Here is a 25,306-nt window from a genome sequence, read left to right as displayed (position 1 = left end):
TATTTTTAACAGACACAGATTTCCCACAAGACAAAGTCTTAATGGTATTATCTAAATGTGTTCAATACAAGAGTCATCAGCTTAATGGTCAAGGATTTCAATAAAAAAGTACTAGCCAGAAAAAGAGAAAAATTAACTGACAAGGAAGACACAGAAATCTGAATGGCAGTTCTCGGGTCCTTCCCATCCATGCCTACCAAACTAGAATTCAGATAGAGTCAGGATGACAGTATCAAAACTGATGAAACCCAAGATCTTTTACACCACCTTTATTTTGTTGAAACTTCACAGAGTTACAGTGCTTAGAGATAAAGAAACAGAATGAATTCTCAGTTCTATCATTTGTGATGGAATTACTGCCAAATTGTACAGGTGGGAGATTAAAATCAGTCTCAAAATATTTAGAATTTATTATGATCCCTTGTCATCTATACACCTAACAGGAACTTTCTTCTTAAATGAAGAATGACTAAATTATAATTATACTGACTGACAGAACTTTTATAAACTTTTTAAGAGCATTGTTTCTGATTATTCTTAGTGACCTGGAATATGAGCACTGAACCCTGAGGAAATTTCCTCCTTTTAAAATTCATGTCTTCACATCAGCAAGCTAGAAGCCTTGGCAAACAACACATACCATCCTGATATGCGAACTAGATCCTGACTAAGTTGCACTACTTCCCAGAATGGAAGATTCTGCATAGCTACAGTTCTGTCCAACTTTAGAAGGCATTATATCAGAATTTATAAAAAATTATTTGTTGTGGTGAGGGGAGGGAAGAAGGAGGAGAAGAAAAGAAGAAGGTGGAGGAGGAAGAGGAGATGGAAGAAGAGGAGAAGGAGAAAGGAGGAGGAGGAAGTTTTTCCCTAGAGAAAAACAAAATATTTGGCTGACATAATATCTGCTATACAAGACTAAATTATGTTCCTGAAGAGTTTCAAAAAGCTTGCTTTCCTGCAGCAGTCCAAATTAGTTGGTCTAGCAGAATTTACTGACCAATGCAGAAGTTGTCAGTATCTTGTATTAATCCATATAACCTTTTTTCCCCTTCAGCATTTTTGCTAAGCTTATATTCCATGTCTGCCCCTATCTGTGGGATGTGATAGACCAATGACATATAGCTGCATGTCCTCCTTTTGAGGTGGGGAGAAAGGAATTCTTGCTTGAGATCAAAGTCTCTTTCTGCAAAATGTGTACACTTGTTCTGTGGTAAATGTTACAAAATTCTTAAAGTAGGACTCTAGATAATTTTTAAAAATAATAGAATTCTGCCCTTCTGTATCACATTAACCACAATGACCAAGCCAGTAGGTCTGCAGTGAACAAGGAGTCTGAAGAAAAGAGTGCCTTGCATGATGTGACACTGCTTAGAGGAGTGAATTTCCCACATAATTGAGTTTAACTGAACAGAATGTTGCTACTGACTATGCAGACAAATCCCACATGCTTAAAGAATAAAATATTCTATTTATTTTTAGCTAAATTTATGAGGGAAAAAAAAAGAAAAATGTTGTGTCTCATTTTTCAGTTCATTGACAACCTGCTGGGACATATGGTACATTGCTCTGTCTAGCAGCAGAAATAGAAAGGATCAGTGAAATTGTGTTTTGTCAATCCAGCTACTAGCACTGAGCCTAAGAGAAGCCTTTTCATTTATCACAATTCTTTTAGTGAAGATAATAATGAATTAAAATGAGTGAAACTTGTAGGAAACAGTAATAGACTGAGTCTACCACTACAGGTAATAGACTGAGACCAACAAAATCCTTCCCTGAGTCCTTTACCAGGTGGTTTGTGGTCTGAGCAAGCAGAATAAGAGAAAGACATGCAGAGTGATGAAGAACTACTTTTATGGCCTACAAGACACTCACAAGGAGCCAGGCAAATGTAAATCTCTCTAATGTTGCACAACTCAACATTATGCCACAAATGCCACCCAAAACAGGTAGGCAAAAATCCAGTGTTGGTTATGACCACAAGATTCAGCTTGTAAACCACAACAGTGATAAGTTGGGAATTGATGTCTCACCAAAGATTTAAAGGCTTCAATTTTAAATCCAAACTAAGGATTTAAAAACCAAAGGTTGAAACTGAAGAGTATCTGTCTTTCAAAATGCTGATATATATTTTCTTGTTAGACCATTTTTAAACAAAAGCCATACATATAAAGATTGTGTGTAGTCTTCTAACACTCAAAAATATTATTGCATCAACTGACTTTTTTACAAAAGATAAGAACATGAGTTGATCCCACAGATTATTTGGGATCCTGAATTAGATCAATCCATGAAAAAGGAAGATTCTTTCATCCTTGTCCTCCTCACCATGGCCGAAGTTTGAAAATGGCTAAGACTCTGTAGGGCAAAAGAATGACCTCCAACTTAAAGAGGAAACCCCACAAAGTTCATAGTGTGTTCTAGGAACACCAAGGTCTCTCAATTTCTTCAGAAAAAATTGGGCAAATAGATGGGTTACAACCTGATCTGCATTCCAAAGAATGGGACATTCATTAAAAAAACCTCCTAAGTACCAAAAATTCCACTTTGGAGATAAGATGAGCCATTTAAGATGCAATAAGAGGTGGAGTAAGTGAGAAGACATGTAAAGATGCCATCCCACATTCTAAAACTCCAAGGATCCATGTGACTCCTCCTGACGTACAGTACTGCCATCTCAATCCCTGTATCCCTGAATTCTGCATTTGTGCAAGGCAGTGAGTCAGGTCTGTGGTCTGATCCAGACCTTTCTTTCTTATATCAATTCTAAATCTATTATCATTTCTTTTTTCATTGGTTTCACTAATGAACCAGTTCTTTTCTTTATCATTCAGAACTACATAAAGATGTTACTAGCAACAATGTTCCAGCTAGATGGGAAAAAAAAGTAGTAAATTTGATTTTCCCAAAGCCTAAAATCAGTTTGAGGAGTTCCTGGAAAGAAGGGGGAAAGAAAATACAGAAAAACTTGCTTTGAGACTCAGGAAAGCTGCTTTCCCAATTTTGTGAGTCTGCAGCAGCTGTTGAGATATTTTCCTTACTGAAGGCCTGACTCAAAGTTTCAAATAACCATGGCAACCACACATGGATACACACTTCAGTTTTAGTATGTAATCACCAAGAGAGGTAGTAAGGCCTGCAGCTGCCCTAACACCTCCTTGCTCCAGACCCCAGCAGCCAAGGAACCTGCCCCAACTTAGCTCATGGCAACCCAAGCAGATATAAATCATTAATGCCTTGAGGACAACACAGAAAAAAAATTAATGACATGATGCAGCATGGCAGAGGCAAAGAAAGTCAATTTCCTGAGTTTTGACTGTTTCCTCAGTCCTGTGAAATGCCCTACCAATTAGACCACTAAATTAATTTTAATTAAATGTTCTATGTACAGAAGACTTACCTTTAGGTAGCATATATGTTATCACTAAGGTAGAGTACATCCATAAGATACTTTTTATACTTAACAACATCTTGACCTAGAAATGAAGAACAAAAGAGTAAGTAGTTATTATTGCACTGTGTCCTTAGCAATTTTGTAACTCAGCACATATTTGTCACTGGTGTCAGAAGCAGTCCTTCCTGCTTTCAGGGCATCTTCATTTAACAATTTATGGTGGAAATTTGTTATAATGACCACCTGCCTCTATGTTATACAGATTTATAATGGTTTTCAGGTTGTTGAATCCTGAGTGATTTTCTGACATGTCAGTTCCCTTTGGGTTTCCTTCTCACTTCCCTTTACACTTTCCAACATGTATGCTCTTCACATGTATCATATGTACACAATAATAAATTGCATGTTCACAACATTATTTCTCAGTTTTCATTTCAGTTCATAGTTACACATGCTGAACCTGTAAATACCCCCAAAGTTACAAAAGCATGGCAAGACACATAAACACCAACAACTATAAAGGGTTTATAAATAGTCCTTCATCCATATAGTTACACATATGTGCTATGAACATCCCAATATAAGAAATTACTGTCAGCAGCAGTTTGTCAAAATCCTGAGAATTTTTTTTTTATCACAACCTTGATTTTCCTGATATTGCTGCAAAATCTGCTACCTGAGCTCTTCACTTGGACAAGTAAGCAAGCTGAAAGTTTTTCCTGCTCAAGAGAGCTTGCAGTTGAACTGCCTTAAGGATCAGTGAAGCAGAGATTTAATAGATATTTACACATCTGTGTTATACTATGGAACCTGCATTGCACACATGTACAATTTAAAATTTCCACTTTTGAAAACTCCACAGGATGCACTGAACATGACAGCAAAGACACACAGAGAGGCAACTTCAAAAAACTCCTGGTGACATGTTCAACATCAGGACAGTTCTCTCCACAAGCTCACAGCTGCAGTCCAAACTCCACATGAGTCTGTGTGAACTGGCACACGTCCTATAACGTCTGAGCAGCACGGGAAAGACGCAAAACATCTCCAACCAAGCCTTTCCAGTGAAGCAAGTTAAAATTTCCCCTCCAACAGGGCTGAAAACCCAAGAGCATTTCATTCCCTGTCCATGGATGGTCAGAGCCAGCTGGTTGCAGTGCAAAACATGTGCTACAACCTATTCCCTGGGTGTGGAGGGAGAAATGCAGCTGCTTTCCACAGAGCAGGCTGCACGCTGCCAAGGACGCCCATCTCTGCTGCAGCCATTCAGGACAGCTGAGTGTAGAGAGTGATATCACTTATTTTGCAACATGAACTTAATGGAATTTGCACTTTTCTCAACTGAGTCCAAAACTAGAATGAGGACTTCATTCAGTTTAAGCCCTACATGCCATAAAACTTCTTCTGAAGACCCTAAACACTTACCCCCCAACACCACTCAGCCAGACTTTCATGTCTTCCTACATTTACACAAGTCAAGCTGCTTGTGAAGAAAACAAAAGTTACTATTTATTAGCTAACTTTAAAATTCTATACTGTGCCCTAGTGCAAACTCCCTGTGGAAGGTCATTATAAGCGAGGAGGTTGCGCAAGATCAGAGATGCAGACATCTAAGTCCTTTGCATGCAATGGACCAGATCTGAAATACAGAGTCACGTGCCTGCTTAGATAAACACTTAAATGAGCCTCATTACTACACAACAATTAAAAGAAAAAGTGATGTCAGTCTGAGTCTACAGATGTGCAGAAGGACCTTCAAGCAACCTTTGTATCCCAAAACTGCTGGAAGCTTCAAGCACCAAAACCACTGCAGTGAAGTTCCTACAGTAACACAAGAGCTCTGATGAGAGCATGAAAAGAAGACTGACAGAATTCTCCACTTTCCAAGGTGCTGAGTGAAAGACCTGCCTGCAAAACAAAGTTCTGGCCCCTGTGAGAGCTGAGTGACTCCAGACCTTTTGAGATTTTCTGCACTCCCATGCGTCACACACTGGCCACATCCACAGTGAAGCCAAGGTCCAGAACAGAATGTTTATAAGTTTAGCTCTTCATGTTTACCCAAAAGTTTTATCTCCCTCCTTCCCCTGGAGGCAACCTTGCCTTTTGGGGCCAGAATCAAGAGAATCAAAGAAACTGGACAAGAAAAAGAATGAAGTATTTTCTTTTTCCTGACAATGGTGGTGTTGCACCTAAACAGGGCTGGTAACATTTTGCAACCACCACCTAGCTCATTTCCCTGGCTCTGGCCTGGCGTACGTGAGTGCCTGGTATGTGCCAGTGGAAGACTGTTGCCCTTGGAAGCTCATTGCAATTGCTGTCATAACACAACTGCTTCCATGTTTGGTAAGAACACAAACCCTACTGCCATGCTTGCAAGTCACCAAACACAATACACACAGCCACAGGGACAGATGAAAACAGAAAGGCAACTGTGGAAGGGCAGCTTTCAAGGTATCCATGGGAACAGAAGAGGACATTCTTGGCTCTAATGGCTGTTAGCCTTTCACTAGGACAGGAATTACACCTGCTGCGCACAGGGCTTGGATAGCTCAAAAAAATTGCATTGTTTGAGCACAAAGCTTAATATGAGACACCTGCCAAAACTCCCTACTTGACTCTTAGAAAACCACCTTCTGACTTTTTATAAATCTTCTTTATCATGAAATGCTCACTGAAACAATGAAAAACCCTGGAATAATGGTCTGATTTTCAGCCCTTAGGGTCAGGATTGTGATTCCCACACAACCCTCCACACCTGAAGGATAGTTTTCACGCTCCAGACCTTGGTGGGTTCCCATAAACATGCCTGGGTTGCCAAGTGCTGCTCCACTCCAGCTGCTAGAATTAAATCTGCAATTACCCCTGCCACCCTCTCCAAACATGCAGACCATAACAGCAGCACCTTGCTCAGCCCCACAGGGCAGCCTGGCTTAGGAGGACACAGAGCTCTGCAAACCTGGTGCTAAAAATCCTCCTCAGGACACAGAGGTGAGGCAAAAGTTGCTGCTTTCATGTCCCTCTGATTCCTGCCCACATTTCCAGGCTCTTGGATGTGACTGCTCCTGCCTCCTGCTGGGAGAGGCTGCAGCAGGCTATGCTCTCTTGTTACCTCCAGAGCCAAATCCCTGCACTTACAGGTTTGTGTTTCCCATTCCCGCACTCTGCATTTCACAGAAGTCTGCTGTACTGCCCCTAAGTCCACTGCAATTAGCCAAAATCCATCTAACTATACCTTTTTCCACAAGATATTTTTTTCTCCTTGGTGTCACTATACCCATAGTAAAAGAAATCCGTAACACTACTGACACAGTGAGCAAATCTTGCCAACCCAAGCTGCAAGACTTGAGTAAGTGTTTAATTTCCACCTTCTGCTAAAAAAGTACCTCACTTGACATGACCAAACTTGGGTTGCCTGCTGGCTGCTTTCCAACTGGGCTGATCCATTATATTACCAGCTACTATAGGCAGATGGATCTACAGTAGGAATTTGTGTTACATTTCAAAACAGGATGCAACCCTGAGTGCAGCGTGTTTTAACCAATAGATACCAAAGTCCTGGACCAACTGCACATCTTTAAAAATTAGCAGTAGGAATTCTCTCTGTGGGGAAAGAGCACAGCTCTTATTTTTGCAAGCACTGCTACCTTCCCTAGCTACAGCAAAAACTCATAGGAGCAGTAAGTTCTGACCAAATTCCAGCTTGTGTTTAGTTTGCAGCATAAGCTTGATCTCACACCAAAGCTATTTTAATTTAACCAGATGGAAGAACAACATATCTCTCTTTCTGTTTAGAACTCCAGGTTCAGAAAGTGAAGTATCCTGGTATGGAAGAGACTAAAGCTTACCATCCAAAAATACTCCTGGTTACTCTGAAGCTGACACAATGAGGAATTAACCATTTTCATAGAGGTTACAATGTCTCTTAGGTCACACTGAGATTGGTTCTGCACATGCTCTACAGCTGAATTGAGAAAATTGGATAGGTTCCTTAAATATTTAAAAAGCAGCCCCTGTCCATCTGACCCTCATAGTAAAAGTCAGAATGACATAAAAGATTGAAAGGGGAAAAAAAAAAAAAAAAAGAGGGTGGGACCCAATAGAACCTGGCCCTAGAGAAGAGAAGGAAGGCTGCTCACTCTCATGGGTAAAACAGTAAATTACAATTTCCAGTGGAACTGCAACAAGCTGGAAATGATCAATCCCAATCATAGCACATCCCTTGCTATCTTCCAAGCTCTGAAAGCTTCACAGGTGCCATCCTTCCTTAAATACACATATGCTGAACTTTCCTTTACTTCTGCAATCCTTTAATCCTGGTACTGTTAATTGCTGACATATGTCCACCTCACCATCAGCTCTGCCTAATTAACTTTGCCAGCTTCACCTTCTCTATGCTGTGTGATTCATTATCCCACTGTGCTGACACATGGCACATCAGCCTGCATCCGATTCATCAGTGGCCCCTGCTTGGCCAGTTATCCCTTGGAAAGGCCCTCCCAAGGCCTCAGAGAAGGTCTTCGAGGTGTCTGCATCATCCCTTCCTCATCACCTCCAGCAGCTGGGGGGGAAACTCCTCCAGGATGAGCCCTTGTGGTGCTACCTGCAGGCTGGAGCACAGACAGAAGCAGTGACCAGAGCAAAGTTCTGACACTCCTGGCTGCAGCAGCTGCTGCCTTGGGACGTCCCTCACAGCCCCACGCTTTTATGCCGGGAGCAGCTGCAGGCTCTGGGACAGCCACGCGGAGACACAGCGGAGAACTGCCAGAGGCAGTGTGTGGTGGAGCAATGAGCACACCCTGCTTCTTATGCATCACCCCAGCTCCACCTTCCTGCTCCTGCCTTCGAGAAACATTGAATATCCCCAAGATGGACACACAGGGATCACCAAGTCCAGCTCCCGGCCCTGCACAGGACACTCTGACAATCCTACCCTGTGGCTGGAAAGCATTGCCCGAGTGCACCTGGACCTCTGTCAGGCTTGATGCCCTGATGAGCTTGTTCCAGGAAAACTGAGGGCTTCTCCTGCCCACCCCTCTCAAGCACCCACATTGATGAAGGGAGCAAGAGGTGGAAAAGATATGAAGGTGTCACTCATGGCTCCCATAGATGTAACCCCACACTGCCATCATGGGGTTAGGCACCAGGACCCCCCTGTGGGCTCAAACAGGGGCTCCTCTGCACCTCTTGGGGTTCACCCAGTGCCAGGCACAAGGGTGACTGCGGGTGCCCTCACCTCACTTGGCCATCCCCACAGCCCCAGTGCCACCTCGAGCCCAGGCACTGAGGGACTGCACAGAGCTGGAAACACGCCAATCCCACCCCGCTGTCCAGCAGGGCACTGCCTGTTCCTGTGCCACAGAATCACAGACACACAGAATGGTTTGAGTTGGAAGAGGCCTTAAATATCACTTTGTCACCCCCTGCCATGGCAGGGACACCTTCCACTATCCCAGGCTGCTCCAAGCCCCAGTCTCCAGCCCGGCCTTGGACACTGCCAGGGATCCAGGGGCAGCCGCAGCTTCTCTGGGCACCCTGTGCCAGGGCCTCCTCACCCTCCCAGGGAACAATTCCTTCCCAATATCCCATCCATCCCTGCCCTCTGGCACTGGGAAGCCAGTGTCCTGTTCCCTGTGTCCTGTCCCTCCAGCCCTTGTCAATTGTCTCTCTCCATCTTTCCTGCAGCTCCTTCAGGCCCTGCGAGGCCACAGTGAGGTCACCCCAAAGCTGCTCCTGTCCAGGCTGAACAATGGCAGCTGTGCCAGCCTTTCCTCCCAGCAGAGCTGCTCCATCCCTCTGCTCATCCCGGAGCCTCCTCTGGACTCAACTTCTTGTGAAGAGGACTCCCAGGATTGGATGGGGAGTGTGAGGAACAGCGGCGACAGGGGCTTTTGTCAAGGAGGTCTTGGGTGTTTAAAATTATTTTATTACGGCGCTGATTTGTGGGAGTTTGGCCTTTTTTTCCTCTCACGGCGACGGACCCGGAGCCCTCTGGCGGGAAACCCGCGGGGTGCCATGCCGCCGCTCGCCGCCGGGGGGCGCCGGGGGGCCGCCGCGCCCGCCCCGTTCCTCGACAGCGGCCGCGCCCCCGGGCCGGGACCAGGCCCACGACCCCAAACCGGCACCGAGCCCGTGGCCCCAGAGCGGTACCGAGCCCGCCACCCCAATACCGGGACTTAGCCCTCGACCCCCGGCCGACACGCTACAAAAAGACCTCGCCAAAGCGCAGCCCTGCCATAGCCTCCCCCCGCCCCGGCAGCACGGGACCGCGCCCGCCCCGTCCCGCGCTCGCCCCGCCGAGCCCCGCTCCCTCCGTGTAGCGGAGGAAACTTCCCCTTTCGCTCAGACCGAAAGGCGAAAAAATAAAATAAAAAGTAAAAATAATAATAAAAAAAAAATGCAAGGAAATAAAGGCAATCCCCGAACCCATCCAACATTTACGCTCTCCCGTAACTGGGATGGGTTTTGGGGGTTTTGTTTTTGCAACGCGTTTGAACGCTCACGCATCAATTAACAAAAGGGGCTGGGGGGGAAGGAAAGAAAAAGGGGGAAAGGTGGAGAGAGGAAGAGAAAAAGGGGGGAAAGGGAAGGAAAGGGGAAAAAAGGGGAAGAGAGGAAAAAGGAAGAGACAGCGCAAAAAGGGGGAATGGGGGCAAAAACGTGGGGAAAGGAAAGAAAGCGGAGGGGGGAAGAAACAAAAAGAAGGGAAAAGGAAAAGGGGTTAAAGAGGGAAGTAGAAGGGGAAAGGGGGGAAAGGAACGGAAGGAGGAAGGAGGGGGAAAGGGGAGGGAGGGAAAGAATGAGAAAAAGATGAAGAAAAATAAGAGAATGGGGGAAAGGGAGAAAAACCGAGGGAAGCGGGGTATAAGTAGGGAGAAGGGGGAAACAAAAAAAGAAAAAAAAAAAAAGAAAAAAAAAAAAACCATGGGGGCTTAATCCCGAGAGCCGGTGCAGGGAGGGAGGGAGAGGGGGTGGCCGGGAGGACGTGACCAGGGGGACAATGAGGGCCAGCCCCCGCCCGCCGCCCCTTTGTGTGGGGACAGTGCCGGGGGCCGGCGGAGGCTGCCCGCGGTCCCGCTGGCGTCCCCGCACACACACACACACACATACAGCCCGCTCCTTCCCGCCGTCGGAATTCCCTTCTTGCCCTCCACCGTGCTCTTACTTTTCCTTTGTAACACAAAGGCGAAATCACGAGCAGCGGTGGGGGAAGGCAGAGCCCGTGCCCCAGAAACTAGACGGGGGTGTAAGAGGCGTTTTGCTCCACTGACCTTGCGATTCTCCTCACCCACCGCCCCCCTTTCCGCAGAAAAAATGTGGTTCGCGGAGCACGCTGCTCTCCCGCTCCTCTGGAGAGAAGATGCTGAGCACCTCAGAGCCACTCTGCCCTGCGAGCAGCTTTCCAGGAACATCAAGGGAAGGGATTGGAGGGGGAAGGAAAAAAAAAAAAAAAAAAAAAAAAAAAAAAAAAAAAAAGGGATGTGGGGAGCACGCAGGAGTGAAGGACACAGAGCGCACGCTTATCCCAGCGCTAGAAAACTGGTGGCCGAGGGGAAAGGTCCGTTCTCGTCGCTCCTGCCACAGAGGCGCTTTGTGTACTTAACACCCGTAGGGAACAGCTTCCTCCCGGTCTCCCTCTGGAGCCTCGTCGCACGCCAAGGAGGTGCGGCTCTACCTTCCCAGCCATCCAAACCACCAGCACCGAACACTTCTGTCAGGGCTCCCACCCCGAAGTCTTCTATTCCCTAGTTTTCTTTGTTCTCCTCTTTTCTTTTCTCTCTCTCTCTCTCTCTTTTTTTTTTTTTTTTTTTTTTTTTTTTTTTTTTTTTTTTTTGGGGTTCCCGAGCATCCCTCCTTGTCCTCTTCCCCCGCGTGTCGTTGAACTTACCCCAGGTTGTTTAAATTCACCAATCATCGCTATTCCCTCCCGCTTAAGATTTGCAGTTCAAACTCTTTGTTGGTATAAGCAATAAAACAATTGTTTCAAATCTTAGACTAGGTGTTTGCTGGCAGTCATATATATAGAAAAATAAAAGGGAGGGAGAGAAAAATCGACCCGCAATAAAAGAGTTATAGTTACCTTAAAAGGTAGCGTGTTGCTGAGATCGCAAAAAATCACAACGTGGTGGCTGGGCTAGTCCAGAGATCCCAGTGGCCGCATGAAAGAGTAAATCCCCTCGTTAGTGCTGGAAGGAGCCGGTGGTTCCGGGGTCTCCACTTTTGCCGGAGCTCGGTCTCCCCTCCTTCGCTCAGTTCCCGCCGGCGAGCACCTGACTCCGAGCCGCGGACCGAGCTGTGGGCAAAGGGAGCGAGCCTGCAAGTTCAAATGCGAGCCTCAGCCACCCATCATTATTATATCGTTGTACCGTCAGCGCTGCAGAGGAGGGGCGCTGGCTCGGGGAGAGGAGGGTTCACAAGCTCTGCGAGAGCCTCCTTGCAATTTCCAAAGCTCCCGCAGTTGCTGGGCGCAGGAGAGCCCCCAGCGCCTGCCTCCGCGGAGCGGAGCCCCCCCGCCCCCGGCCCAGCACGGCCCGGCCGCCCCTCGGGGCTCCCCGCGGCCCCCAGACCCGGAGCGGGGACCCGCAGCCCGGTGCGGCGGGACGGGTCCCTCCAAGCTCGCCCGGAACCCTTCGGAGAGGGGCAGGCGGGTGCGAAAGGCGCATTGTTCCCCAATTAGACAATTAACCGGGAAGAGAATGGAAAGACCTCCTCCACCCTGGCTCCCGAAGCCGGTTGAAATGGGGAAAGTGACTGGGACCGAAATGCCTTTTTCCCCCTTTGCCTCCCCAGTCTCAGCGGAGGTTGCAAAGAAAGAATAAATTGGTGCTGGTTCCAAACTTCCCCTGCTGATGCCAATTCACAGGCAGCCTCACATCGGCAGCCGTCTGAGCCAAGCTTCTCCACCCATGCATCTCCAGCCCCGTTTTTTTCCTTTTTTTTTTTTTTTTTTTTTTTTTTAAAGATTAGACTGCATTTGCTGTCCAAGCCTCTCAGAGATGAAGTCATAAGCAGAACTCTAAACCACCCTTTTGCGAGGGATGTTCACCAGTTAATAAAGGTCTGGTGTGCTCTCCAGGCGGCCCCCATCCCAAAATGTACCTATCTCAGTATATGGGAGACATTTAAGACACTCTCAACAGGCACAAAATGCTGGCAAAAGCAGTTCCTCTGGCTTGCTCCCTCTTAGAGAACCAGATGCCAGAAGTCCCTCTCCTCCAGGAAGGCGTAAAGCTGGAGCCAGAAAAGAAAAGCCTAGAGAAATAGGTGTGTCTGATTGCACTGCTCTGGGCACGTTTTTGGCAGCCCCAGGTACTTGGAAGAGGCAGAAGGAGTTTTCCTTCAGCGCCTCTCACTGTTACTGTTCCAGCTGCTGCGTCCCCAGCGTTATACTGACAGAGGATTTCAGACAAGACCAAAGCCCTTATTTCCAAAGACAGATCTCGATGCCAAGTTGGAGGGGAAGGAGGTGGAAGAGATGACAGCCAAGCAGGGAGACATGGAGACCTGGATGCTTAAACCAGATCAGCTTTGTGTGAGCTGTGGCCTGGGTGAACGGAGCTGGAGCGCTGGGTGAAATCCTTATCTCAGCTTACAGACCTTGTTTGTTTTTCCTCCTTAGACGGAGTAAATACACAATTGCTTACTTGTGATACTGAAAAGAGGTTTCTCTCCCACACTGCCACCTCCCAGCAGCACCAGTCCCCCCAGTTCTTCGTGCCTGGGTCAGTCCCTACGCAGTGCATGTGCCTCCTGGCACTGCCACGCCTAAACACATGGACCTTGGGACGAGGTTTCTCAATCCTTGAGCCTCGTGCGTCAGAGGAGTTGACAGAAATACAGCACTCTGTTATCAAACAGGCACTATAAACAGTTGTGGGCACGTTTTTGAGGGTGTTTGATGCAAATTCACGCAGATTCTTTGCAGTTCCTGTTTTTGGTAGCTTTGCCGGCCTCACCGTGTGCAGTGTCACTGCTGAGGCAGCGCACGCTTCCTCTGCACAGTGTTGTGGTGAAAGGAGGATAACTGACATTGAAAATCTCCAACACTCGTTCAAACAAGCCTCTTCTGCCCCCCGCAGACAAAAAGAGGTTGGGTGAGACGCACGGTGAGGGCACTGTTCCCATACTCCCCATACAATATCAGCCTTCCCAGGCTGCAGACAAACCCTTTGAAGACATATGTGAAAGCATATGATTCCGTACGGTAGGAATCTCTCTGGCCCACTCCCTTTTCTAGGTGAAGAGGGAGGAGACCATCCTGCTGCTATCCCAGCCTCTGGAAAGGAAAGCAGGACATCCCCCATGGCACTGGGTGTCTCCCTTTCTCCAGGCCACCCTTCAGGACAAACAAGGAACTTCTAAATGACCAGGCGCCAGTCAAGCTGCCCCTCTACCCTTCAGTGTCCTCAGCTTCCAAGCTTCACCTGTTCCTTGCCTTGACTTCAGGCTGGAAGGGTGACATTTAACAGAGCAGGAGCCACTCCTGCAGCCCTGACCTTGCTTCTTCATGACGCCTTGACCTTTGTCCCCTGGAGACTGATCAGTGGCTCTTGGCAAAGAATGGAAAGAGAAGAGGGCGACTGCTGTCCCTGCCCTGTGGAGATCTTTGCTCTGCTGTGGAGCATCCTCTTGCAGTTGTGGCTGCAACAGCACGATGGGAAGCTGCGGGGTTCTGCTCCCACTGGGGTACCCGCTGTGCTGGTGTCCAGGTGAAGTGCTGACCACCTCTCCAAGGGACGGGTAGGGAGATCCTGAGTCTGGCCAGAAATCTGAGCAGGGAGCACGTCCGGGTGATTGCGCGGCTCTCTGCCCTACAAGCACCAACAAGAAGCAACCAGTAGTTATAGCCCGGGGCTAAACCAGCCTCGGGTCGGCTCGCTGCTGGCACCTCTTTTTTTCACGATGGGAAATAAAATAGGTTTTTTGGGGGGTTTTTTTGTTTGTTTTTTTTTGTTTTGTTTTGTTTTGGTTTTTTTGGTTTTTTTTTAAGAATAAAGACTCTTCCCCCCTACACTTTCCTCTCCTACACCCCCGATTTCTGGAGCTCTGATGGGAACCGGCCGGCCAAAGCCGCTCGGTCTCCGAGCCGGTAAGAAAGCGGACGATGCAGAGTCCACCCCCTTCCCCCTCCTCCCCAGGCCGCTCCCTGCCTTCTTTCTGCTCCTCCTCCTCCTCTTCTTCCTCTCCGGCCGGCGCAGAGCTCCCGGAGCCCCCGCGGAGCCTCGGGGCCCCGGGGCTGGAGGCGCGGAGCCTCCCCTTCCTCACCCTCCCGGCGGCGGGCCACAAGGAAAGGAGGCGGGCGGGGGCTCCGCGCTTCCCCCAGCCCTTTCTGCCGTGGGATGGAGGTTTCTGGGTACGGGGAAGGCTTTGGGGCTGGCCAGACAAAGGCACGGGCAGAGGTGGTCGCAGGGTACAGGTTCCCAGAGGCTGGGAAGGGTGGGATGAGGAACTCTTCCCCAGCCCTTCAGGGAGAGAAAACCCCGGAGGAAGAAGGGTGTGTTACGCTGGAGACCCTGGGGGCTTTTCAGAATGACTGGGGAAAGTGAGGAGCGGATCAAGCTGGAAAAACAGACAGCTGCAACCCCTCGGTGTTTTCATCCCACTTTATTTAACCCTCCCCACCTTCCCCGGGACCCAAGCTTTCTGTAGGACCCAAAAAAAAAGGACATCCTTTCCTCCTCTTGGAGACCACGCAGGCTGCCTCCATGGGTTATGTCAGGGGCCTGAAACATTGTCTGATTCACTGTGAATGACAGATACTTTTCTTTGTAAATATTTTAGGCAAAGTAGAAACAGTAAACCTTTACTCAGGCTGCCAAAGTCTCCCATGACAAATCATGGTTTTCAGATGTTCGGATTTGTGTGAGAAAACCCAACAAAAGGGAAAATGTTTAGGCTTTGTCTCCATCCTGAAGCAAGATCACTCGAGAGAAGAAAAAAAAACCCTCCCAGCTACATCGTAGTCCAGAGATGAAGAAAAATACTATTTTCATTACACACTTCTTAAGCACAGGTTTTGTGTTACTGACTCAACAATGATTATCATTTTTAATGTGAAACACAGGCCCTAAATGGTTCTTTATGAGAAACCATTGTTTTCAAATATCTGAAATTAATTAGACCATAGCTACAGCCAATGTGAAAATATCAAACTGAACATCTGTGGGGAAATAAAAAAGCTTCCCGTCACTTGAAAGATATTGTGCATCTGAAACAGAGTTTCTCAAGGAAAAACTAATTTGTCTGGCATAGGTTCTCTTAAGCCATCTTTTGTGGCTTCACAATCACCTTTACTTTGTGTTTTCTATGTTTTTTTTTTCCTCCTCAGCTGCTGTGTGTGAAAAAAACCTTACATAAAAGTAAAAGAAATAATTAATATAATTTACATGTCAGCAGTACTAAGGTCAATTCAGGCAAAATCAAAGATCCTTTCAAAGTTATTCCACCTGGTCAGTGGCCCTGAAGGTCCAACTTCCCACTCTCGTCTACTTGCAAAAGGTTGTGCCATGGCAGCTGTGCTGAAAATGAGTCCACTGGCCCAATTTTTCCCTCAATGCTACAGATATGTAGGCTGCTTCCTTATTCTGCAGTGATTTAGTTATCTAATGTGTTTTCAGAAACCACAAAATCTCCCAAAACAATAGACTTTTTGCAAGTTGTCTGATTCCACATTTAAGAAAAGCTTTTTTTCCCTGGTACTTCTCTTTCCTACAACACTTCAAGTAAAATATGTTTTCAGAGGCAAATTAAAACTCTCCAAAGGAGTCAGGCTTAGCAGCAGTGGTAACCATAGTGTACACAACCACTTTCTCAAACAAAACACTTGATGGCTTATGTCAATGTTTCTTTTGTGGCAAAACCCTTCTCCACCTATTTTTACTCCGTATTTCTTCAGCAGACGGGAGAGCGCTCAGCTACAAAAAACCATGAATAGAGTGTTTCATTTGGTAGCAGAACAGGCCACAATTGATGGTTAGCTATTATTTCTGCATTAAATGTAATGATGCAGACATGGTACTATCTGCACTGAGATAGTCTTTTTCCAGGACAGAATTTATCAGGAGAAGGTCCAGACTTTCAGCAGCACTGGATGATGATGGCAAAGGCAATGATGTTTTCCTCCTGTGTTCTGATGCTGCCTTCTGTTTTGACTCAGTGTTTCTGCCTTGACCCCAAGGACAAGGGGCCAGACTGGGATGTTTTATGTTTCCAAGGTTAATCCCCCCAAAAAGCAGTGTCAGGAGGCTGGTGGTGTTTGGTTCTGGCTGGTGTAAGTGTCAGGCTGTGTCTCCAGCTCAGGCTGAAAGAGCAGCCTGCTTCCCACAGCCAGGTCTGGCTTCTCAAAGAATGGCTGCTTTGTGATTTGGGGGAGGAGTGGTCAGTGTGGGCAGGTCACCACCAAGGTCCTTCTCAGGGCTGATCTATGTGCGGACCAAACACAGCACAAGGCAAGAAGGGAGGAAAGAAACTAAGAAACTTATCAGCACAGGGTGACCTGAGCCATAGTCAAGTGTTGTGCTAATCCGTGCTGTCCTGGGCTTCCTCTGATAATCTCCATCCTGGGCTTGCATTATTTTTGTTTTGATAACTGTGTGGCTGCATCATAAGCTTGAGTGTAGAAGTAATCCTGAATAATCAAATGTGGATTTGTTCTCTTACCAAAAGAAATGAGTCTTTCATACTCTTTTTGTTTTGTTTTGTTTTGTTTTGTTTTTCTTCATGATACGAAGGTACCACCATTGTGAAAACAATAAACTCACTGGGTCTGGTTCCTCACTGATAGGGCAAACTCTTGAAATGGATTAAGAGAGATTTTCTTAACTAATCTCTTCTTCCTGGGCCTTCTCATCCTTGGCTAAAGCAATAACAAACATTCACAATGTGATTAATCCAAAACCTACTGAAGTCACTGGAAAGATCCTGCTGACTCCACAAGTGTCAGTCAACAGTTTCTTCTCCCTGGCTGTGTATGAAGAGGAAGCAAAGAAATTAAATAGATTAGGAACACCCTAAAAAATGTGGAGGAAATAGGGAGTTCAGACTTTTTTCTTGTCCCCCCACCATGCAGGAAAATCTCTGCTTTTCTCTTCTGGTGACTCATTTTCGTTGATCAAAATAGAAAGGTGGAAATCTTGGTAGCTGTTAGCAGGCAAGGAAAGATGAAAACATTCATGTCTGCAGGAAGAGTCAAAGCCAAAATTAAGTAAAAGAGTGTAAATTTGGGTTGAAAGATCTGATCCTGTCCTGGCATCTCACAACTTTGATTGACTCTCAGAAATGTCCAATACCTTTCATAATGCCATTTAAAACAAAGTAACAAAATAATATATAAACAATCAAAACAAAAAAGGCCTGTGGGGGTCTGCAGATATGTCTTAGTACAATTTATAATACTCTCCACATCTGCTCAGATGTGGAGGTGATGTAGTTTTTTTCTTGACTTTGGCCTCAGCTACATCCTTGCATAGCATATTACAGGAAGGAGCTGTTTAATCACCTTCTCATCTTTTTCTTCCCCTGGCTCAGATGCACCAGGGATAGAGGAAGCTGTGGAGTTGAAATATTTCTCCTGAAACCTAGTAATCCTGAAAGTAGTAATGGTACCCAGCAGTGTCCCCTCTTTCACAGCTTCACCACCACCAGCACCTCAGGATATCTCACTTTTTTGTGTCCAGTGGAACAAACAGCTTTACCATTTGAAGATGATTATGAGCAAGCTGCTACAACAAAGCTCTTTGAAGCACAACAACCTCCCTCTGTTCCATTCAGCAAGTTTTAGCACTGCAGACACAGGACAGTCCAAGAAGAGAGAGGATCTCCCTGCCACACTCCAGGGAAGCAGCTTGGGACAGGAGAGTCTTCCTCCTTCTGTGCATGAAAGCAAAACAGGGAATTTGAGGAGCCTTTGGCACAGCAGAGACAGTGAATAAACCTGGCAGAGGGAGCTGCCCAAGCAGAGGAAAAGGAGGTTGAAGAGCAGCAAGATGCCATGAAAACCAGGGGACACTACAGCTGAGGGAAGGAGTGTCCAGAGCAACAAAAGGCAGGGGGAAAATAAGTGTTTGTTTTTCTCACTGTTTGCTCTTTAATGAAAATAGACAGGCGAGCGTTTGAGGGTTGTTAGCGTTTCTTGCTGACCTGCAGCTGGTGCATTTTTCACCCGCTTCTGTCAGAATTTATTTGAGTTTAGTACTAAATGCTGATCAGACTTTGCCCCTTGCTTTACTTAGACTCGGAATTGCTTATACAGCAAACACTCTCTGCTAGGGTTCTCATTAATCCACTTCTTTGTTGAGGTTTCCTAGAGGAATTCCTATTTGGTAAACCAAACAGAATTAAAAGGAATGCATCTGCACCGGGGATATCCATCTTGGGTCTCTGGAACCTATTGTCCCAACTAAATTAGACTAAGAGGCCTCTCGTGTTTGCCCGGAGCCGTGATTCCCACTGGCACTTGATAAACCATTAATAGGCTGCCTTAATCGGGAGTTTTTGCCAGATTTGGGGCACCCCTGGCAGCGCGGGATGCAGGGTGCGGGATGCGCTCCCGCGGCCGCGCGCTCCTTGCCACTAGGTGGCACTTCCCATCCTACAAATTACAGTAATTAACACACGTCTGGTGCCGCTAATGAACATCGCCCGCTCTGTTTAATCGGCTGCAGGGCACGGAACCTGATGCACAATATATTTTCTTTAAGGCACTACTGACTGGTGAATATTCTTTGTCTCAGGTTCTTATCTCGCCCCGCTCCCCCTCCCCTCCCAAATTTTTCTTTCTTTTTTAAGATGCTCTGAGCCTCACAATGATTTCTTTGCCTCTGTTACAATTTATTAGCCTCCAACACATGTGTAAAGTTGAGTCCTTTCCTCTAGAGATAGTGCTTGTTACCGAAAACAGACGATTTTTGGTCTCTTTTCATTCCCTCTGTTGCCTTGGCATCAGACTCCACTGATGTGACACGAAAAAAAGACAAGACAGGAAAGTCAATTTGGGCCTTCCAGCTACTCCTCTGACAGCAGCCACAGAGAAAGTCTAAAAATGAGTGAAAACTTCACAGTTCAGCCTAAGAAAATGTACCCTTTCATTATTAAAAAAAAAAAAAAATAGACCCTGGTTTTACTGTGTATTATGTGACACTTCACCTTGCACTTTAGGTTCTATAAAGCCCAGTTTAGGTCAAACTGATTTTTTGGCAGAAAACCAGGCATAACTAAGAGCTTCATATAGTTTCCATCTGAAAACATAAATCAAGCAGCAGGCTCAAGGACAGCCCAGCCAAGGTTTGCTGAACCCCACAGCCCCAGACAGTGAGGCTTTCAGTGGATGTAGTCTGATATGCAATTTTGGCTATGAGATGTAGATACGCAGTTTGTTAGTTTTGCAAAGCATCTGGGCTCGAGGAGGGGAGGAGAGATAAGTGAAATGTGGCTTTTTCAGGCCCAGGAGCCGCTCCTGGCTCCCCAGTTGCTGCTGAACAGTGGGCTCTTTTACACAGCCCCAAGTGGCTCAGCGGAAGCATGTGGGATGCAAGTGGGAAAAGGGCACAAGACAGGATTTTTACTTCCCCCACCCCCCCCTTTTTTTAAAGGATGCACCTCTGTGTTTATACTTCATCATCTGTGATGTAACCAGATATCCACACATACATACCTGCACACTCCCATTGCCCCTTTCACTTTTTGTCCACCCATCTTTGCTAGCTCAATTTTTTTTTGTGTGTGTGTGTGTATGTGTGAAATTGTAGCTTTCTACTTTGCAACACTTGAATTTGCGAAGTCTTGCATGCTTTTTGTGCCCAGCCCTTTTCCTCCATGTTTAACTGTGGTAGTTATTCTCATGCTGTCACGTGAGGATTGAGACCTTTGTTTTCAGAGCAGGATCTGTATATTTTTCTGTTGAGTACCTTGAGATGCTTGGTTTCACAGAGATGTTTGTGTGTTTTTTAATTACAAAATGGAATGAGATAATTTCCTACTTGTGGACTCATTTAATGAATTCTCACAGGCTTAAAGCAACACAAAGAGAGGCTGGAAAAATTCCTCTCAGGTTTTGATCATTTTGTTGCAATTTTGTTTTCCATGCTCTGAAAGTCTGAGTGGTTTCTAGTGAAACCCTCCACGCAGTGTAACCTCTGCTCGCCTGCAATCATTTCACTCTGATTCACAGAGGCTTGGATTGTTCCCGGCCCTGAGGATCCCCCAGGATTAATGCCTGTTAAAACTTCCTAACTTATTCCAGCCCATTCTGCTGCTTTCAGCATCTCACTGAGGACTTTCACTGCACCACTTTGTACTGCAGGTCCGGTGCCTTATTAGCAAACACTGATTATGTCACGGCAGCCACACTTTGCAATAATGGCCTTATATGCAACCCAGATGTGCAAGAAATAAAAAAGAATAAAAGCTTGGTGCAAAATGCTGGGTGGATAAAAGGTGAGGCATTTTTATATCCTACAATATTTGAAAGCTAGAAAGAAAAAGCAAGTTCCAGGTTGTGAATATGGGGCTGAAACTGAGGGCTCTAACACTGGTGAGGTCCCTGGGAAGGGCTCTAGGTCTGAATATTTGGATTTGCTCGTGGTTGTGATTTTTCCTTGGGCAGGCAGTGGGATGCTGCACGCCTAAGAGGGCTGTAGGGAAGCAGACCTTCATCAGCAGACCCTCTGGAGAAGTGCTTTGGAGCCAGTGAAGGTCCTGGAGCCCTATCAGTCTCTGGAATACCTGCTGTCCTTGTCAGCAGCAGCCATAGAAATGTTTCCATGGAGTTTTGCTTCTCCTTGCAGAGTTTGCCCAGCCCCTTCTGTTCATACATGTCTTTCTTGAATGTGCAACACTCCTGCCTCCTGCCAGGGCCTCTCCTTCTCTTGGGAAAACACTCCTTCTATTCGACCCAAAAGCTGAGAAAATCCTGGCTTTTGGGCAGTGTCTGAGGTCCCACACCCGTGAACCCTCACAGTATCTCCGTGTGCTGATGGAGAGCAGGCTTTGAGGTCTTGTCAACATCTGCTTCCACAGAGTTATTCCCCAAATCCCCGGTGCTCCCAGTGGCTGATTGTGTCCGAGGGGCACTCAGCAGCACTGAACCTGCCTCTGGAATCATAATCGCTTCCATCAGCACGAGGGGCACTGACTCATGGGTGCTAATACCCCTGCTGGTATCTGCTCCACAATCCTTGTTCCTCCTAATTGAATTAAGCAACTGTGAAACCGAGGAGAGGGGAGGGTTGAGCAAGGCAAACAGAGGAAGAAGAAATTTGCACTTTCCTTGCCTTGTGCTAAAACTTTTTGTTTTGACACAGGAACGTGGTCAACTCTGCCTCAGCAAAGGAAGCGAAGCACAATAACGCTCTTTTTTAAGGTGGGAAAGTTGAGGAAATCTTTAAATGGTTGCACAGATAATAAAGATAAATAGAGGAGATAGCTTAAAAATTCTCCCTAAGCTATAAAGTAATAATAAGCTGTTCACTATGGTTTGGGTCACAATTAAAATGCCTTTGTGATACATAAGTGTCATCCATTGGAGCTCCTGTCCTGCTGTTGGAATGTATTAATTACCCAACTATAGATGATCCTTGCTTGCTGAAAAGATACAAAGATACTAATTGACTTTTAGGACCAAAAGTCAACCTTCATAATAGGGATAGAAATTCAATAGAAAAGTGTTTCTTGAACACTTTGACATACTTTTTGCATAAGAGTAAATGGTTTATGCAGAAAAGTAACAGCAAAGTTTTAAATCAAGAAAAAAAAGATTATTTCTTATATTCTTCAATATTCATTGGTTCATAGGAGGGTGCTCCTTGAACTACTGCCAAGATGCCGTCGAAGTCTTAGCTTAATTTTTTCTCATTTCTCAAGAAACCAAAGGGATTCCTAAGATTTAATTTGTAATTTTTTGCTTCTAGGATGTGTATATGTAACCACATAGTTAGAATTTACACTTTTACCATGTTTTCATTGTTTTCATTGCAGTTGTATTGGTTATTATTAGATTTTATTATTAGGCTTTATAGTATGAGACTTTAGTATTAGACTTTAGTAATAAAACAGCCTAATTCTTTAAAAGATAAAAATATTGGAAGTATTTTTATCTCGCTTATTTTTTAATGTATATCTAGGTCTTAATCCAAAGTATTTTGGACTTTCTCAGGTATCTTCCAGTGACTTTGAAGAGCTTTATATTCTGGTGCATTCAGTAAAAAGGTCAGACAAAAGGAATGTGTTGACTCTGCTCAGGCTTCTATAAAAGGAAACCTGAAAGCATTTAAAATAGAAAAATGCTATCTTTCTGAAACGCATGTTTCCAAGGCCAGACGTTTAAGCCTCCCCAGAAGCCGGTAATAAGCTCCTCGTTTAATGTCACAATTAATTTAACAGGCTCAGATAGGACCGGGGGTTTGTGTGAGTTCATGCACCCCTGCCCACGCAGGCGTTCACCACACACCGTGACATTACCCTCAGAAAAAAACCTGCATTAACATCCAGTCGAGGGGCTTAGTTCACAGCTCTGGGTTTGCCAGCTGAAAGCTGAGCCCTGCTCTGGCTCAGGCTGGCTTGAGATAAGGCAGCATTAATCTAAGTGGTTCTTTTTGCCTGAAGGGAGGGAGCTGGAGCTCCTTTGGGAGGCCAGAGACCACCTGGGTATTCATCCTATCGGGTCACAAATCAGTGTGTTAATAGCTTGTGTACAATAGCCTGTCAAAATAAGCAGGAGGTACCTTTCCTGCTTCTACAAAATGGTAGATCCTGGGTTTTGGGGTTTTTTTGGTGTGGGTTTTTTTGTTGTTGTTGTTGTTGTTTGGTGGTTTTTTTGTTTGGGTTTTTTGGGTTTGGTTTGGTTTTTTTGTTTTGTTGTTGTTGTTGTTGTTGGTTTGGTTTGGTTTTTTTGTTTTGTTTTTTGTTTTTGTCCCTGGGACAGGAAAAATAGATATTATTTTAAACACAGAAGAATACAGCCCTATTTAATCATTCCTTGATAATCCGAATAAGTTTTTTGTGGTTAGGGTAGATGTAGGTAACCCTACAATCACACTTTTGTGCATACAGGTGAGGTCTTTTTTTGAGTGGAGGTTAATGGAAGGAAACTAACAGGAGTACAGTTTTGCGGGCATTTTGCTGATGACTGACTCGGGAAAATGGTCAGTTTTGGACTAAATTCTTCACGCTGGGAGATGGGGCTGTGCATTGTCATCTGGAGAGATATGAGAAGTTTCCACACACTCCAGCGAAGGCCCAACACAGGTGGGATCAAAACTGAGAAGCTGTGACCACAGCTCCTACTGCTGTTCAGCATAAAGGAGCTTTAGTTCCACCACACATCACATGTCCTTCATGAGGAATTGATATTAGAGACTTTCTGCTCACATATTGCCCATATATTAACATTTACACCACCGTGCAGCAAGGCAGACAAGAATGTTTTTATACTCCTGACTTCCAGAAGTGCTCCCACACACAGAGCAGTTCCATTATTGGGTCCCAGATAGCAAGTGAAAGCTCTTACAGAGAGGGTCTCACACAGTGACCTATTCAGATTAAAACTTGTACACCTAGCCCCTTTTTCAGAGCAACAGACACTCACTCTATCAACAGCCAGACAAATGAAAAAAGAGCAGATATTTTAATTTTGCAGCCATTTCCTGTCTTGAGGCATTGTCCAATCAATCTTATCATTCATTCTTAAAAGCCTTTCCAGTTACCCACCTACATCCACAGTGGCACTGAAAGGGTGACCCATCTCCAGGGACAAAGCATAAGGGGTAAATATTCAGTATCTTGTAAAAACACAGAGGTGTATATGGCGTAAAACACACCTCACCACTCCAACAAAAAGAAATCAAGGCCACAACAACTGTAATTTAATTTCTCTAAACTCACAGTGAGGAGTGAGAATGAAATGCAGAACCAGTGGGAGCAAGGACATGGGGAAGAAAACAGGGCTCTGGTGTGTAGGGATGGGGTGAGGAGAGCCAAGGCACAGGTGGAACAGGCCTTGGCAAGGGATGTGACAAGTAACAAGATGAGATTCTGTAACTTCAGAGGTGAGAAAGAAAAGCCAAGGAGAAATGAAAGCCCCTACCACTGCTAGCAGAGAGAGTTTGGGCATCACTTGATGAAACTGGACAGTTACAACTCTGGCCTGATGAGATGCATTCCAGCACCCTGAGGGAGCTGGCTGGTGTTGCCAAACCACCCTCCATCATATCTGAAAAGTCACAGCACTGAGGCAAAGCCCCCAGTGACTGGAAAATAGGAAACATCATTCCTGTTTTTGAAAAGGGGGAAAGGAAGACACGGGGACCTACAGAGTAGAGATCCTTACTTTCTGTGCCTGGGAAGGAAATGGAAATATCCCCAGGAAAGCAATGTTAAGGTATATGCAAGAGAAGGAAGTGATTTGAGACAGCCAGTGTGGCTTCACCAAACGTTTGTGTCCCGGGGAGTCCTCAGGGCTCTGTCTTGGCACTCAGAACCTTCACCAAAGGAGGTGAGTGGAGCATACTCCCAGCAGTTTGCAGGTGACACCAAGCTGAGGGTGCAGTGACACCCCTGAGGCTCAGGATGGCATCCAGAGGACATCTCCAGCAGTGGGGATCTCAGGAGGTTTAACCAAGCCAGGGGCTGGTGCTGGCCCTAGGTTGGAGCAATCCCAGAAATGAGCGCAGACTGGAGGAAGAAATCAGTGAGAACAGCCCTGCAAAGAAGGACGTGGGGGTTCTTGTGGGTGAAAAGCTGGACTTGAGCCAACAGTGTGTGCCCACAGCCCAGAGGGCCCAACACATCCCAGTCTCCACCAAACCTGTGTGGGCAGCAGGGCGAGCGGGTTTCTCCTGCTCTTCTCTACCTTACTGGAACCCCACATGGGGCCCAGCACAGCAAGGAGCTGGAGCTGCTGGAGCCAGAGGAGGCTCCAGG

General features: G+C 46.0%; 1 protein-coding gene across 1 annotated transcript in view; it reads right to left on the bottom strand.

Moving 5' to 3' along the window:
* The window catches only part of VCAN (versican), a 99,036-nt gene extending 87,238 nt beyond the window's left edge, over positions 1-11,798 (bottom strand). Inside the window, exons 1-2 of the mRNA XM_066339648.1 lie at positions 11,472-11,798; positions 3,401-3,476 (exon numbers count right to left, since the gene is read on the bottom strand). Coding sequence (XP_066195745.1) covers positions 3,401-3,470 — 70 coding nt within the window. The 5' untranslated portion in view covers positions 3,471-3,476; positions 11,472-11,798. The remainder of the gene's footprint in view (positions 1-3,400; positions 3,477-11,471) is intronic.
* Positions 11,799-25,306: the final 13,508 nt, after the last annotated feature.

Source organism: Sylvia atricapilla, chromosome Z, assembly GCF_009819655.1.
Source record: "Sylvia atricapilla isolate bSylAtr1 chromosome Z, bSylAtr1.pri, whole genome shotgun sequence".
In the NCBI taxonomy this organism is placed as follows: Eukaryota; Metazoa; Chordata; class Aves; order Passeriformes; family Sylviidae; genus Sylvia; species Sylvia atricapilla.
Note: the sequence above shows the minus strand (reverse complement) of the source record. Positions and strands in the feature narration are given on the sequence as shown.